Genomic DNA, 13272 nt, shown 5'->3' with positions numbered 1-13272 from the left:
ATGACGGCTGGCTGCCGACGTCAAGCCACATGACTGCTGCGCTGCATGATTTCAGAGGCTTTCCGCCTCCCCATTTGCTGGCAGGATGATTATGCATGAACACAGGCACATGACATCTTTCTCTATCCTCTTTTCACTCTCCATTTTCTCAAACACACACACACACACACACACACAGACACACTGCAACACACAAACACACACACACATACTGTAAATCACACACACACATACGCTCACACAGACATGAAGAGGTCTGATGCTATAATCTAGTGTAATCTGGCTGGAGTGATTAGAAGGACTGAGCTGGTCATCAGGATCGATTCAACAAAAGCCCAGACATGTAATTACTCAGGCAGGACACTGGTGAGGCTGATGAGAGAAAGAAAAAAACTTTTAACAACAGTATCATGCAGGAAGGAAGATAGAAGTACGCAGAGGGAATAAAATGTTTGTGCAGGCAAATGAAGAAGGATTTAGTTTGTAGTTTATATCAGATCACATTACAATAGATTGATGAATAGATACATATCTACATGTAAGGTATAGGATAAATCAGCAATCATTCAGGTAGATAGATAGATAGATAGATAGATAGATAGATAGATAGATAGATAGATAGATAGATAGATAGATAGATAGATAGATAGATAGATAGATAGATAGATAGATAGATAGATAGATAGATAGATAGATAGAGACATATCATTTATACTATTAAGATAAATAACTGAAGGGTTGTACCAGCATGTTTAAAAGTTTATAGGTCTATATCAAAACAAGTATTGCATCACTTTCTTCAAATACTGAGAATACACAACCGTCCAACCAGTTTCATTTCCCCATAAAAACATGTTCCTGTTTCTCTCTTTAGGAACCGCAGACAACTGTCATTCACAACCCTGTGGATGGAAACAAGGTATTACTACAAATCCAAACTAACTAACGTTCATTCTTGTTACAGTTAACTACATTAATTCATATCAAAGCTGTGCACAGACTCTAAACATCAGTCAGCTGATCGTGTCTAATTTTTGTATCAATTCCACAATTCATTTTCTGCCAAATCAATGAAACTGTTAAAAAAGAACCCTACTCTTTTGCAATGTTAGAGAAAGTGAAGAAATAATGGCTGGGTCCTTTCTTGACCTAGGCCGCATCTATCCACCAAGTTTTGTGGTAATACATTCAGGAGTTTTTGTGCAATGTTACAAACAAACAGACAGGAGTGAAAACATAAGCTCCTCTGGCGGTATCTCCTTCCACCAATGGGAGCTCTTATCTTTTGTTGTTATATAATAGAACATTAATATCCTGTTCATCTGATGGCCTATAGGGGATCAAGACCCGGACCATGTGATTGCAACATCCCAAGCCGAGCTCTATCAGTATTGCAAAATTTGGCTTTGCGAAAGAGCTTTTTTATTTGTAATACATCATGATGACTGATATACTGTGAACAGGGCGATGGTATTGGTTCGTACTCGTTCAGATATTGGATGAATGATCTAAATACACAAATACAAATGACTAACATATGCCTGACGTCTTCAGGAGTCCGTGGAGAGTGCCAACACCACCATAGAGGATGAAGATGTAAAAGGTAGGAACACTTGTGTCTCTCTCATGTTGCGTTTCCACCAGTCAGTCCTCACCTTGTCCAATCAGACTGTTCCTCTTGTTTTTCTTCACCCTGCTTTTTTAAACGCAGTTAAAATACACAGCTTATTAAGTACCGCAGCCTCCCTCCGGCTGTCGGCTCTTCTCGCAGAACGCAGTCCGCCCTCTTCTTTTTTTGTCCCGTCCTCCCTCACATCCTCAGCTTTCTCCCGTTTTATCTCCCGAGGTTGATGCTGCTTGCTGTTCCCCCTTCTTTGTCTTACACACCCATCTTGTTTTTTCAGTTTTACTAAATCTCTCTTTTCTGTTTTCTTTCCTCCCTTTTTATGTTTTTTGCAAAAACATCAATCCCTCCCCCTCCAACAAACACACAATTTCTATCCTGCCTTTGCACAAACGTGCACATGAATGCCTTGAATCCACCTAAATTTATGTGACCCCCCCCCCCCCCCGATAAACAAACACACGCACACACACTTGACAGCTTTTCGTCTGGGCAGCTTAGTGAGTGGTATCTTGAGCTCTAAGAGCCGCTCCTCACAGATGTCTGACTCCAGACAGACCCCCACCTCCTCAGTTCAGAGTAAGTCCCTCCAGCGTGAGAGAGGTGCCACGTCTTAGTCAGTCATCACTGGAGGAAAACTGTGACGAGCCTCAAATCCTGTTCTACTTTAGTTTTTAAATGATTGCCTCCTTTTGTTGCACTGACGACTTTACTGACTCCTAAATTACCTGCTCCTATTTCCTCCTCTGTATTTGAATAGAAGTTCTCAGGTCGTGTTTTCCCACTCCTCCCTTCACCTTGTGTTCTTTTGTTACCTTAACCCTGACTCACACAGTAAGAGGCTGAGTCACATACACGTTCAGCACTGGAGTTTTTGTCTTGGATATATAATATCTCTAATTATTTTATGTCTTTTTTGTTGCACAAATTAAGTAATTTTCTTAACATCCCCCAGCCTGCACCAATAACAATAAAGGTAATGTCACCATTACATAGTTCAAACTGGTTTTGTAGAGAACACTTTGCATCTGAGCATCGATTTGTCTTTGTTTCTTTGTGAGCTTTTTTGGGTGAAAGAAATCCTGTCATCCTGCATTGTCCTGCCTGATCTCACTATTAGTCATGGGAGGCTTTCTTGTTCTTAGACAGACATGTATAAAAAAAGCTTTTTTGGAGCGCCTTCCATTTCTAATAGCTCCGAAATCCTGCTAAATCGTAGACTAGATCCCATCAGATTGTCTTCCTCTGAACTCGAACACACGTTTGCCTGAAATACAGTAACGCTTAGCAAATGATTCACATCTACTTGTGTAGTTGTTGATGTTGTGTGATCTTGTTTTGTAGCTCGCAAACAGGAAATTATCAAAGTCACTGAGCAGTTGATCGAGTCTATCAACAACGGAGACTTTGAGGCCTACGCGTAAGTTTACTTCTCTTTTATTCTGGATTTATACAGTATAGCATCTACCTGTATACTGGTTCTCTTATTTCCTTAGCTGATTCTGTTTTCTTTCTCTGGCTTTCACAGGAAGATATGTGATCCTGGACTGACTTCCTTCGAACCCGAGGCCTTGGGCAACCTGGTGGAGGGACACGACTTCCATCGCTTTTACTTTGAGAATGGTGAATCCAAAAAGCATCAACCTCGACTTTATCAAAAAAAAATTAGAAGCATCTTCCGGGCAGCAGATTACATTCTGCACAACAGATGAACTAAATGGGCAGATTAGAAGTCCAGCAGAAGCAGTGAGCTAAGAAGTTATTTATCACAGCGTACGATATGTTATCCAGAGCTGTTGGCTTGTAACAGCTGTGGGTCCCAGCTTGTTCCAGAAGGGTCAAGTAGCGAGTGACTCTCCACCCAAACAAGATCCAGAGGTTGTGTTTTGTTTATTCATTTCAACTTGATGTTTGATGTTAACTGGCCTTGTTTGGCAAAATGTTTTACAGAATTTTCTGATTCATTAGTTATTTGCTCTAAGTGGGAGAACTTCCTGTGTGATCCTCAGAGGAGAGAGCTTGTTTCTTCAATGTAATGTACTGGAAATTAGTCTGTGGCCTGGTCACTGAAAAACATGACAAAATGAAGTATATTTACAGAAACCACCATGCGTAGTAATAGCACTCAATTTGTTTAGTGAGGTTTTTGACCCACAATATAATTTGCAGGCAGATAATGGAATATTTTTGTGAAAATATTCTTTATCAGAGGACAAGTGAGGTAGAGTTACACAAACATAAGATGCACAAAGACTGTTAACATTCTACATTTTGGCTTTTAATGAATTGGTAAGATAGCAATAATAGAAAAACATTATAGTCTATAGATCTCAATGTTTTTAAAACAAGAAAGGTCCCAAACAAAAGGGGTATTGAGCATGTTTGCATGAGAGAGAGTGTGAATTATTCATTGCTGGGCAGGGGCCTGATTGTTTGTTCTATATCAATAGTCAACCGTATCAGTTTACAGCTCGTGTTTGCTGGTGCACTCCAAGGGCACGGCTGGGACTGTGGACCAACCCTAGAGCTGAAAAGCACTAATGAATAATGGCTGCTATAAATGGCAGAATGTCCTCGGTCCCGATTAAAAATAGTTCAAATAAACCAGATATGTCCCAGAAACCTCAATCACTTGGCGAGCCTGCGCTTGTCCACTATCCAGCATCCGCATACTGGAGACTTTAGCTCCTCATGTTTTCATATCAGTAAGTAGATCTTCTAAAGCACGATGTGTGTTTTGTTTTTGCACAAACATGCTGCTGATTTGTTTGATTGACCTCTGGGTAATCCGTGTCTCATCTTGCAGCCCTGTCCAAAGGGAATAAGCCTGTGCACACCATCCTCTTGAACCCACACGTGCACCTTATCGGGGAGAACGCAGCGTGTATCGCCTACATCCGCCTGACCCAGTACATGGACGCCAGCGGCATGCCCCGCACCATGCAGTCTGAGGAGACCCGTGTGTGGCATCGCCGCGACGGCAAGTGGCAGAACATCCACTTCCACCGCTCTGGCTCCCCCAGCATCCCATCCCAGTAAGAGACAGTAAGAAACACGCAGCAGCTCAAAGTCATTTCAGGTGACGTTGGTGCTACAGTGACGTAGCAGGATGACACATTTAAAGTGCGTTTCAGGGTCAGTGCGTCATTAATGACTTTAAACTTCAACTAAAATGAAATGAGCTACTGATTTGATGTAGACCAACTGAGTGTTCTTAGGGGTCTTACAAATACAGATGGACGACAGATTGTTTCCAGTTCCTCCCTGTGCATGAAAATGGAGTCTGTACAGTAGTGATGTTGTGTGGAGCCGCAGCATCGAGGGCTTGTCAATCCGGATGTTTGATGCCGCTCTTATAGCGTCAACATATTAAAACCACCTGAAAAATTATCACTTGAACAAACATCATTGTAGTAAGAACAACTTAAAATGAAATAATCTTTGAGAAAAAGTTATTTGGTGGGACATTTGACCTTGCTGGAAGAGGTGGGGTTAATTACCTATATTGCAGTCAACCACAAGAGGGCGATCAAGATGATTAAGGCTCACTTTAGGGCAGCTACCATGTCTTCCATCTTTATTTAAGATAAGATACAACTTCATCAATCCACAGACCGGGAAAACTCACCTGTAAGGGCAGCATGAGGTAGACGAGAGAATACAAATATAAAAAAGGGCCTTTTTCATATTTTCCACTGACTCATCTTAAAACAAGAACTTGGTAAGGTGTCTTAAATATGTACTTGATATCTAATTCCCCTAACGGACCCCACCCTGCAGAGCTTGGTATAGTTATGGTTGCTAAACGGTGGTGGAGTTTTTCAGTTGAACGGTCTTTTTCCAAGGTGGATAACATTTAATCCAGAGGACCGATAGTCATCAGTGAAAAAATTCCATCTTTAATGAATCACAACAACAAGCAGGATGAACAGGTCACAATTATCATGGACACCGGACTTGTCTCGATTTATGAGCCAGACACTTCCTTGTCCTCAAAGTAAGTAGACCTTGCCCAGGTTAATGTTGGATGTCATCATGCTGACAATTACCTGAGGTCCTTCACAAACAAATAAAATCATGAAAGCTGATGACCTACTTTCACAAGTTCAATTAAAGTCACCGGAGAGTAAGCTAAATGTCAGTAAAGCCGCAGCCGGTACACACTTCCTGAAAAGACAATGTGTGGGTTAGCCCTTTTCGTGTATAAGACATTTCCAGTAATATGCAAAGTGTTTTTGTAACAGGGCTTCTTGATGTTAGTAATCACACTTGTGCTTTTCCTGCTGTGTCCCAATGTCGGCTGTCAGTCTGGTTTTGACCGACAGGATAAACATTTCCATTGCTCTCTGTAATCTCTCTGTATAGATTCACATTTATTTTCTCTTCCTTTTGTTGCAGTTAATGGAAAATCAACATTCGGCCCAAAAAAACAAAATAAAAATATCCCATCAGCAAATCAAGCCGGGCAGTGACAACCAACCCATGACTGCACTCTGACCTTACGACCCTCCTATAAGGATATAACATCGCACAGGACACTAAGTATTAATACATTTTACTGTTATGGCATTTTATTAATGGACATCATTCGAAACCACCACCCGGTGGCGGCACACTGTATTTGGACATTATGAAACAAGCATATTGAAAACATTTGTTTGTTTGTTTTTTAAGATGTTTTGGTATGCATTTTAAATATGAAATAGAGATGTTTAAAAATCTACTACTGTAACCTCTCCCAAAAATTAGTTCTTGTATTTTTACGTGTATTTATGTGTGTGCAATACAACAACAAAAAAAATCAGTTGGAATATCAGAATGTTAAAATTGAGCTTGCTTTAGTTCTGGTGATGTATATACATTGTGATTGTTGATTAAAAACAAAAACAAAGATTGAAAATTGCTATTCTTGCTATCAGAGGAATTAAGAGTTTATGTAAAATCCAGTTTATGGGCTACATTTATGTTTGCTATGAGCTAAGTCATACTGTTTGAATTGTCAGATTTCAACCTATAATACTAATTTACATGTAAAGAAAAGCAGAGCAGCTTCCACTTTGCATTGAGGTATGTTTGCCTTTATATCAGTGAAATAAGAAATAAGAGAATGTAGCATATATGTAATATATGAAAAATCCAAGACTATTGTGTAGTGCATGGGGGGGATATTGTGAGTAAGAGCATATGATACTATAATATCTTCTGTTTGATCTGTGAATCACTGACTTGTTTGTTTGCATTTGTTAATGTTGTGCATTAGTTCTTGTCCCAAATGTTTCTGATGTCCTCCAATATCATGGAACTGCTGTAGAAACACAGTGACAGTTGACATCCAGCGTAAATATCAAAACCTCATATCTCAAGAGGATGAAAAAACAAACTCCTGGTTGCAGAAGCATCCCTTATATTTTGTACAAAAATGAGAAGAAAACGAGCCCATTTTTCATAATGTCTGTGACCGTATTGTATGACTGTATGTAGGGTTTCTGTTGTCATTTTATTCTCGTCATTTTCCAGTGTGTTACTTTGCCAGTTGCACAGAGAAGGTGGGAGATGATGAAGACTGAGCGAAGGCACTCCAGTCTCTACCTTCAGTCAGTGGGAGCGTCAGCCTTGACGGTTGGCTCAGCAGGTCTGCGAGCGTGGTCATACTGGTATGCTGGGAGGACGATGAAGGAGAGGAGTCAGATGAGACTGTTGGGCAGTCTTCCTCGACGATCAGTGCTTGGAGAGCCGGTGGTCCCCTCGCCGCTGCAGGACAACGCCTTGTCTTTGTCATCCTTACTGTTTGCTCTTTTCAATTGGTTTGTCTCTTTTTTTTTTTTCAAGGGGGAAAATGTGATAAAACATTTCTTTTGACGAAAAGTATGATGTCAGTGCAATGCACCACTCCTTATATGGTGTGTACCTGTTGCCAGCACGGCAATGGTTGGCTTAACATGTTTATGAAATAAATAAATCAGCTAAAAGGTGTGATAATGAAAACGTTTTTTAATGGTTTTGTGTTGATGGTCTGTACTGTCGACTTGAAGTTAACGATTTGAAAACAAAAATCCTTAATTTGGGATTTTTAGTCTGAACAATATACTCTTTGCATAAACACACCGGATAACATTTGTCCATTAGTCCAACAGGACTATTTTGGTGCTGTCATGCAACTTAGACCACTTTAAGATACATTAAATAACTTTAAACCATCATTTGGAGCTGTTATAGAGTAAAATGGGCAGGTTTGTAATATCAGTCATTACAATAATTATAATCTCAATAATAAACACAGAAACCCTTCAGGTAAACAAATACATTTTAAGAGTCAACAACATGGCCTGGTTCATCGTTATATCTGTTGATCCTCTCGTTTTATTATTTTCTAATTTACTGGTGACACCTTGTGGATAGTGTGTGACCTATAGGACGTGCTTATCCTTATCCCGAAGCACAAAAGTTAGTTTTTACTCCCCCTGCTGGTACAGAGGGAGAGGTTCAGTCCTAATTAATTCCCTTGAGGATGTCTCTTTCTCAAACCACGGTTGATCTATAGACTGTATGGTTGAACAGACAGTTTTCAAATTTAACCCTAGAACACTAACGTACAACTAGTTAGACCATCAATAACGTCGGGTAAATTTTACCCAATATAATATACCGGATAAAAAATACTTCTCATCAAAATATATTATTGTACAACTATACATGGCAATTTGAAGTACTCTTCTTTTATTTTCCCCGATATTTTCCCCGGGACCATATAAAAAAGCTCTTAGGGAAGAATTAGGGAGTCGTTAAAGAAAAAATCTTTAAAAAAATAAATAATAGAGCTCGGAACTTGTTCTTCTATCCAGCCGTTCCTGGGACATGTCCGGTGAAGGAATAGTCTCCCTGCATAATTTACACCTTATATTATATTCAACTAATATTTTACCCTCTATCACCAACGTCGGGTAAAAATCAGGTGCCTATTGAAAAAAACAGGGATGTGAGCAGGGAAACTAGCCGACCTTCTGTGACGTTAGTGAGCAGACTGAAGCTACCCAAGGACCCATGCCACTCAGACAGCAGCAACACAATCAAAATCCCATGACCACAATCTCTCGAGTAAAAAACACCCGATGTTAGACCTCATCGTATCACATTAGCTCCTATGCCATCGCCTGACTTATTGAAGGTTTGTGGTTGCAACAAGGTAACGTGTGGACATTTCTACATTGTAAAATATATAAAAACAGGTCATTTAAAGGGTTGGACAGAAACTCATCCAACATGTTGAAGACAGGCCTGTGCATGACATGACATTGACATGTCTATTGTCAACAGACATGTCAATATATGCTATACACATACTGTGTGTTTGATGTTTGAAAAAAAAATTGCCAGAGTAATTATGTGCAGTCCACAGTCAGCTTATGTGTTTTAGCAAAAGAAAAAAAGAACTGTAGCCTACACAGACAAATCCACAAAACACACAACAATACATTTGTAGACTTTTATTCTCTATCAGCCATAGACACTGCAGCCGTTTTGTTTTTGTCTTTTTGAATTTTGATACAGTAATACATGCCCTTATAGATATTTATATGCATTGTATATGTCTATAACTGTCATCATCACAGAAAAGGGATGCTGATTCTTCAAATTAAAAGCATACCTGTCACAGTGAACTTCCACTAGTTTGCATTTGACATGTTTCTAAATCACAAAGTAAACGGTGATAGTGAAATAAATACATTACATGTAGATACATACAGTAGCGATATGCAGAGCTGTGAATAATGATGGATTTAAGCTCTCAACCTGCCTCATTACGTGTAAGTCTGCGGTATCATCATCTGTCAGAGACTATCCCTGTGGCTACGATATACTGCACCTCATATCCTGTGCACAAAAAGCAAGGAGGTGTCTCCTCCCGACATTCAGGAGTGCAAATGCGGTTTGTGGAAAATAAACTTTTTTTTTTTCTTTGCTGAATCTAGCAAAAACCCGTTTACTCAAACTCATTCTCACACACACACACGCACACAACTGCCAAACGCCTGGTGCAACAGTTTCTAGTTCAAAAGATAAAATCTAACATTAAAGCAGAAACACATTAGTGCATGTGTTGTATCAGAGCATAAAACCACTTTCTTATTTACCTGCGGCAAATTCTGTGGTACCTCCCTGTAAAAAGAAGCTTCTAGTTGGCTGTCAAAGTAAAGCTTAAACTCTATTAACTAGTAAGCTTAAAAAATTTACTAAAATAATATTTAACTCAACACATGCGTGGACAAACACAAAACATACGGGAGCTACGGTACATCCTCACTCACACATTCACCAGCAAAACGATATGAGTCAAGATCCAATCCCCACCCTGTCAAAGAAAAATAGTACACATAGTAACACAGAAAATTTGACGCACACAGAAGGAAAAGAGAAGCAGAAAGGGCCATCCATCGAATTACAAGCAGTCAAAGCTATGATCATAATGACAGATGTTGATTAGTCATGCCTGCTCTACTTCACATGAGTGATTATTAATTCCTAGGCTACAGATGTCGGTAATGTCTAGATTATAGATAATATATAATTCCCAAAGACCGATTACACATAGCCGACACAAAACACAGCAGCAGCAGCAGCAGCAGTTAAATTCAGTGTTGATACCACCTGACTTAAAGGTACAGCTAGTAAAGTGAGTGAAATATATATATTTTTTTTTTCAGTTAGGAATATCTGAGATACTCTGGGTGTGAGAGGCAGTGCTGTGTGAAATATCGTCTTTCAGTCCGAGCACCGAGAGCAGTAGCAGTATTGAGCAGGAAAAGTGTTCTTCACCTTTGTGAGTTAGTAGATGTGAGATATATTTGACCGTCTTCTTATTTTTTTTTTGTTGCTCTACCACAGAATCAAAACAAAAATTTCAGAGACACTTCAAACGTGGAAAGTAAAATAAATCGGGGGGGGGGGGGGGGACATAAAGGATATCTTTGGTCACAAAAAGGCGAAAAACAACATCAGAACATGAAAGAAAAAATGAATAATGAATAACGTGACAGCAGCCAGGGAAGAGAACTCCACATCGGGAACAGGACGTCTTCTTCCAGGGCTTCAATGGGAAGACTGCGGTAGCTTTGAGGTGCCAAGGGTGTACACTGGGATTACGGTTGGTTAATGCATAGGATTAAGGGGGGTGGTGCTTTAGCATTGACACAGCCAGGAAGTCATGGGGAAGGGGAGTATTACATATTCCTCTATTCTTCCTCCTCCTCCTCCTCTTCATCATCATCAGTGTCCTCCTCGTCTTCTTTGTGGAAATTATGAAAGAGCTGGTGGAGATGCTCCTTGAGCACGCATAGTTTTGGCCCTTTCCTGGGATTGTCCACTTGCTCGAGCAGGACCTGTTTGCGCCGCCCAGCTTCCTTCACCACCGTCCGTCTGATGGTGCGACCTTTACGCATGTGAGCCCTAAAGATGGAGGAAAGAGGGAGTGGAGACACACAGATCAAGACACTTCAACCACTACAGAAGTGCACCTGTAGCCATCGGGAAAGAAACAGACTTTTCTAGAGTTGTAAGAGAAACACAACACCCACAATCTATATTATGCTTTGTTAATCCAGCATGCAGTTCAGGTCCAACTCCAGAAATAAAAAAACTATGTTAAAATCACCACAAATCAGGCATTGGACGAATTGTATTTTCTGCACTGTGGCACATTCACAGGAACTAGATATAACTGCCATCAGTCTGCTGACTGGCCAACAGCATATTGTTTTACACAATACAATTTCACCTCAGGATGCAAGCTGCAAATTATATTTTGGAATCTTAGTACTATATTCATTCAGTATTAGTTGATTGAATATTGTTAAACCTCATAAAACCACAGCAAAGAAGTCACACACACAACCAAAGAGGTGCGCTCTAAAACTCACAAACCTCCTGACCACAGTTCCATCTTCTTTGACAGTCTCTCTCTCTACCACATGAGGAAGCTCTGTTCTGCTTGAACCACTTATATAACCTAGTGCCTGGTGGCATTAAAGGGAGAACACTGTCATCACTTCATTTGGAATGATTTAGATGTGAAAACAAAACAAAGATTTGGTTCCTTCCCTGAAATGATTCCTACACAAGCACTGTAGATGATACACAACCAATCCCGTAACTTCTGCAAAGTCTAGGTTATAGAATAATGATGTCGAGGTTACAAACCTGTTTGAAGTCATCTTGGGCCGTGGGGAGGTCAGATGCCAAAGATGGATCTCCCTGGTGCGTCATTGTCCTTTCACCCTCCACCACCTTTGTTCTTTCCCCGAGACTGACCTGGTGACCCCCGGTTGACTCCTGCCTTGATGCCGAGAAACCCTCACATTCAGCAAATGTTACCTAGGTCAGAGGAAAAAGTTATTTGTTATATACTTGCCAGATGTTTTCTACTCCTGATATTAATGGTTTGTCTTATAATTTCTGTTGAGTAAGAGATTTGGATGACTCTGACAAAGAACACACATAATAAGCAGGACGCACACACCTCTGTATTTTCTCCTTCACTCTTCAGTACTGTCCGCTTCACAACTTTGGAGTAACCGTCTCCCTCTGCTACACTGATGGACGCCTGCGGAGCTCCTTCCAACGTCACCTCCTCACGCTCCACGCCATCGGCAGAAATACATTTGCGGATAATTTTACGGGTTACCTGAAGAAAACAGGTAATTGGAGGGAATTGAAAGGTTATTGTCTGTATATTTTGTGGCAAACCAGTTTGGTCTGAGCTGCACCAAAGAGCCATTGGTATTGCTGCACAAATCACAAAGTTGCTTTATTAAGCTTTACCTTTTTAATAACAAGGTGCCCATGTTCGTCCTTGTACTGCTCCTCTGTCACAGACTGAGTGGGCAGGTCAGGCATTTCATCAGCCTGTGAGGAAAACATGATAAACAACAATCAGCAATGCAATCTCAGATCAGTGTAATGTTAACCTGTTGAGTTCTCCACTTCAAAAACACAAAGCCAACGCATGTTACAGAAGAAATAGGACACACAACTTGCATATTAGGATATAACTCAGTGAGAGAATAGGGACTATTGGGGATACAGGAGACAAACTTGCATTCTCTGGGAGGAAAAAGTCGTCAAATAAAACAACAACATAACAACATAAAACAGGTCCAGCCATGTATGCAAATCAAGTGGTTTCTTTCAAATCCTAAATCTTCACACACATATTTTCTTTCCCCATTTTGAACGGATGTTAGACAGTAAATCCATGAACTTGACACTAAAGACCTTGCTTGGTTAAAGTTGCACTCTGGATGCCACGCTCTCCATGCTCAGTGAAAACACCACCGGTCATGCTAGATCGGATACCTGTATGACAACTCTTCTCCGCACTACTCGTGTGGTCAAAAATTCATCGTCTGAACTTTCGGATATTGATCCGAGCTCTGCAGTGATCTCCTGACCAAGCAACACAAACCCGTTAACATTTAATGAATAACAATGTACGAATGCTATGTCGTCAGCAAAGTGGGCAGGAAGCAGACTGATATGGTGCACTTTCCATTGGGTTTGAGAGTCTTATGATGAACTTTTAATGTCTTACATTGGAAAGTACAACATGGCAGTCTGTAGCTTGGCAAAATATTTGAAAAACACACCATGCTTTT

General features: G+C 40.3%; 2 protein-coding genes across 9 annotated transcripts in view; one reads left to right on the top strand and one right to left on the bottom strand.

Moving 5' to 3' along the window:
• Positions 1-7591, top strand: part of camk2d2 (calcium/calmodulin-dependent protein kinase (CaM kinase) II delta 2) — a 37018-nt gene extending 29427 nt beyond the window's left edge. For 2 of the 7 annotated variants that reach the window (XM_062388185.1, XM_062388183.1), the window contains exons 15-22: positions 875-919; positions 1555-1603; positions 2105-2203; positions 2580-2600; positions 2969-3044; positions 3153-3247; positions 4431-4659; positions 6023-7591. In XM_062388185.1, coding sequence (XP_062244169.1) covers positions 875-919; positions 1555-1603; positions 2105-2203; positions 2580-2600; positions 2969-3044; positions 3153-3247; positions 4431-4659; positions 6023-6026 — 618 coding nt within the window. In that variant the 3' untranslated portion in view covers positions 6027-7591. Of the gene's footprint in view, positions 1-874; positions 920-1554; positions 1604-2104; positions 2204-2579; positions 2601-2968; positions 3045-3152; positions 3248-4430; positions 4670-6022 lie in introns of all 7 variants that reach the window. The other 5 variants (XM_062388189.1, XM_062388188.1, XM_062388184.1 and 2 more) reach the window with 4 other exon arrangements.
• Positions 7592-9093: 1502 nt separating this feature from the next.
• Positions 9094-13272, bottom strand: part of LOC133953473 (ankyrin-2-like) — a 75101-nt gene continuing 70922 nt past the window's right edge. For both annotated transcript variants that reach the window (XM_062387395.1, XM_062387396.1), the window contains 5 exons: positions 12440-12523; positions 12138-12302; positions 11819-11992; positions 11543-11634; positions 9094-11068 (listed from right to left, as the gene is read on the bottom strand). In XM_062387395.1, the coding sequence (XP_062243379.1) occupies positions 10855-11068; positions 11543-11634; positions 11819-11992; positions 12138-12302; positions 12440-12523 (729 nt within the window). In that variant the 3' untranslated portion in view covers positions 9094-10854. The remainder of the gene's footprint in view (positions 11069-11542; positions 11635-11818; positions 11993-12137; positions 12303-12439; positions 12524-13272) is intronic.

This window comes from Platichthys flesus, chromosome 5 (genome assembly GCF_949316205.1).
Source record: "Platichthys flesus chromosome 5, fPlaFle2.1, whole genome shotgun sequence".
Classification (NCBI taxonomy): domain Eukaryota; kingdom Metazoa; phylum Chordata; class Actinopteri; order Pleuronectiformes; family Pleuronectidae; genus Platichthys; species Platichthys flesus.
Note: the sequence above shows the minus strand (reverse complement) of the source record. Positions and strands in the feature narration are given on the sequence as shown.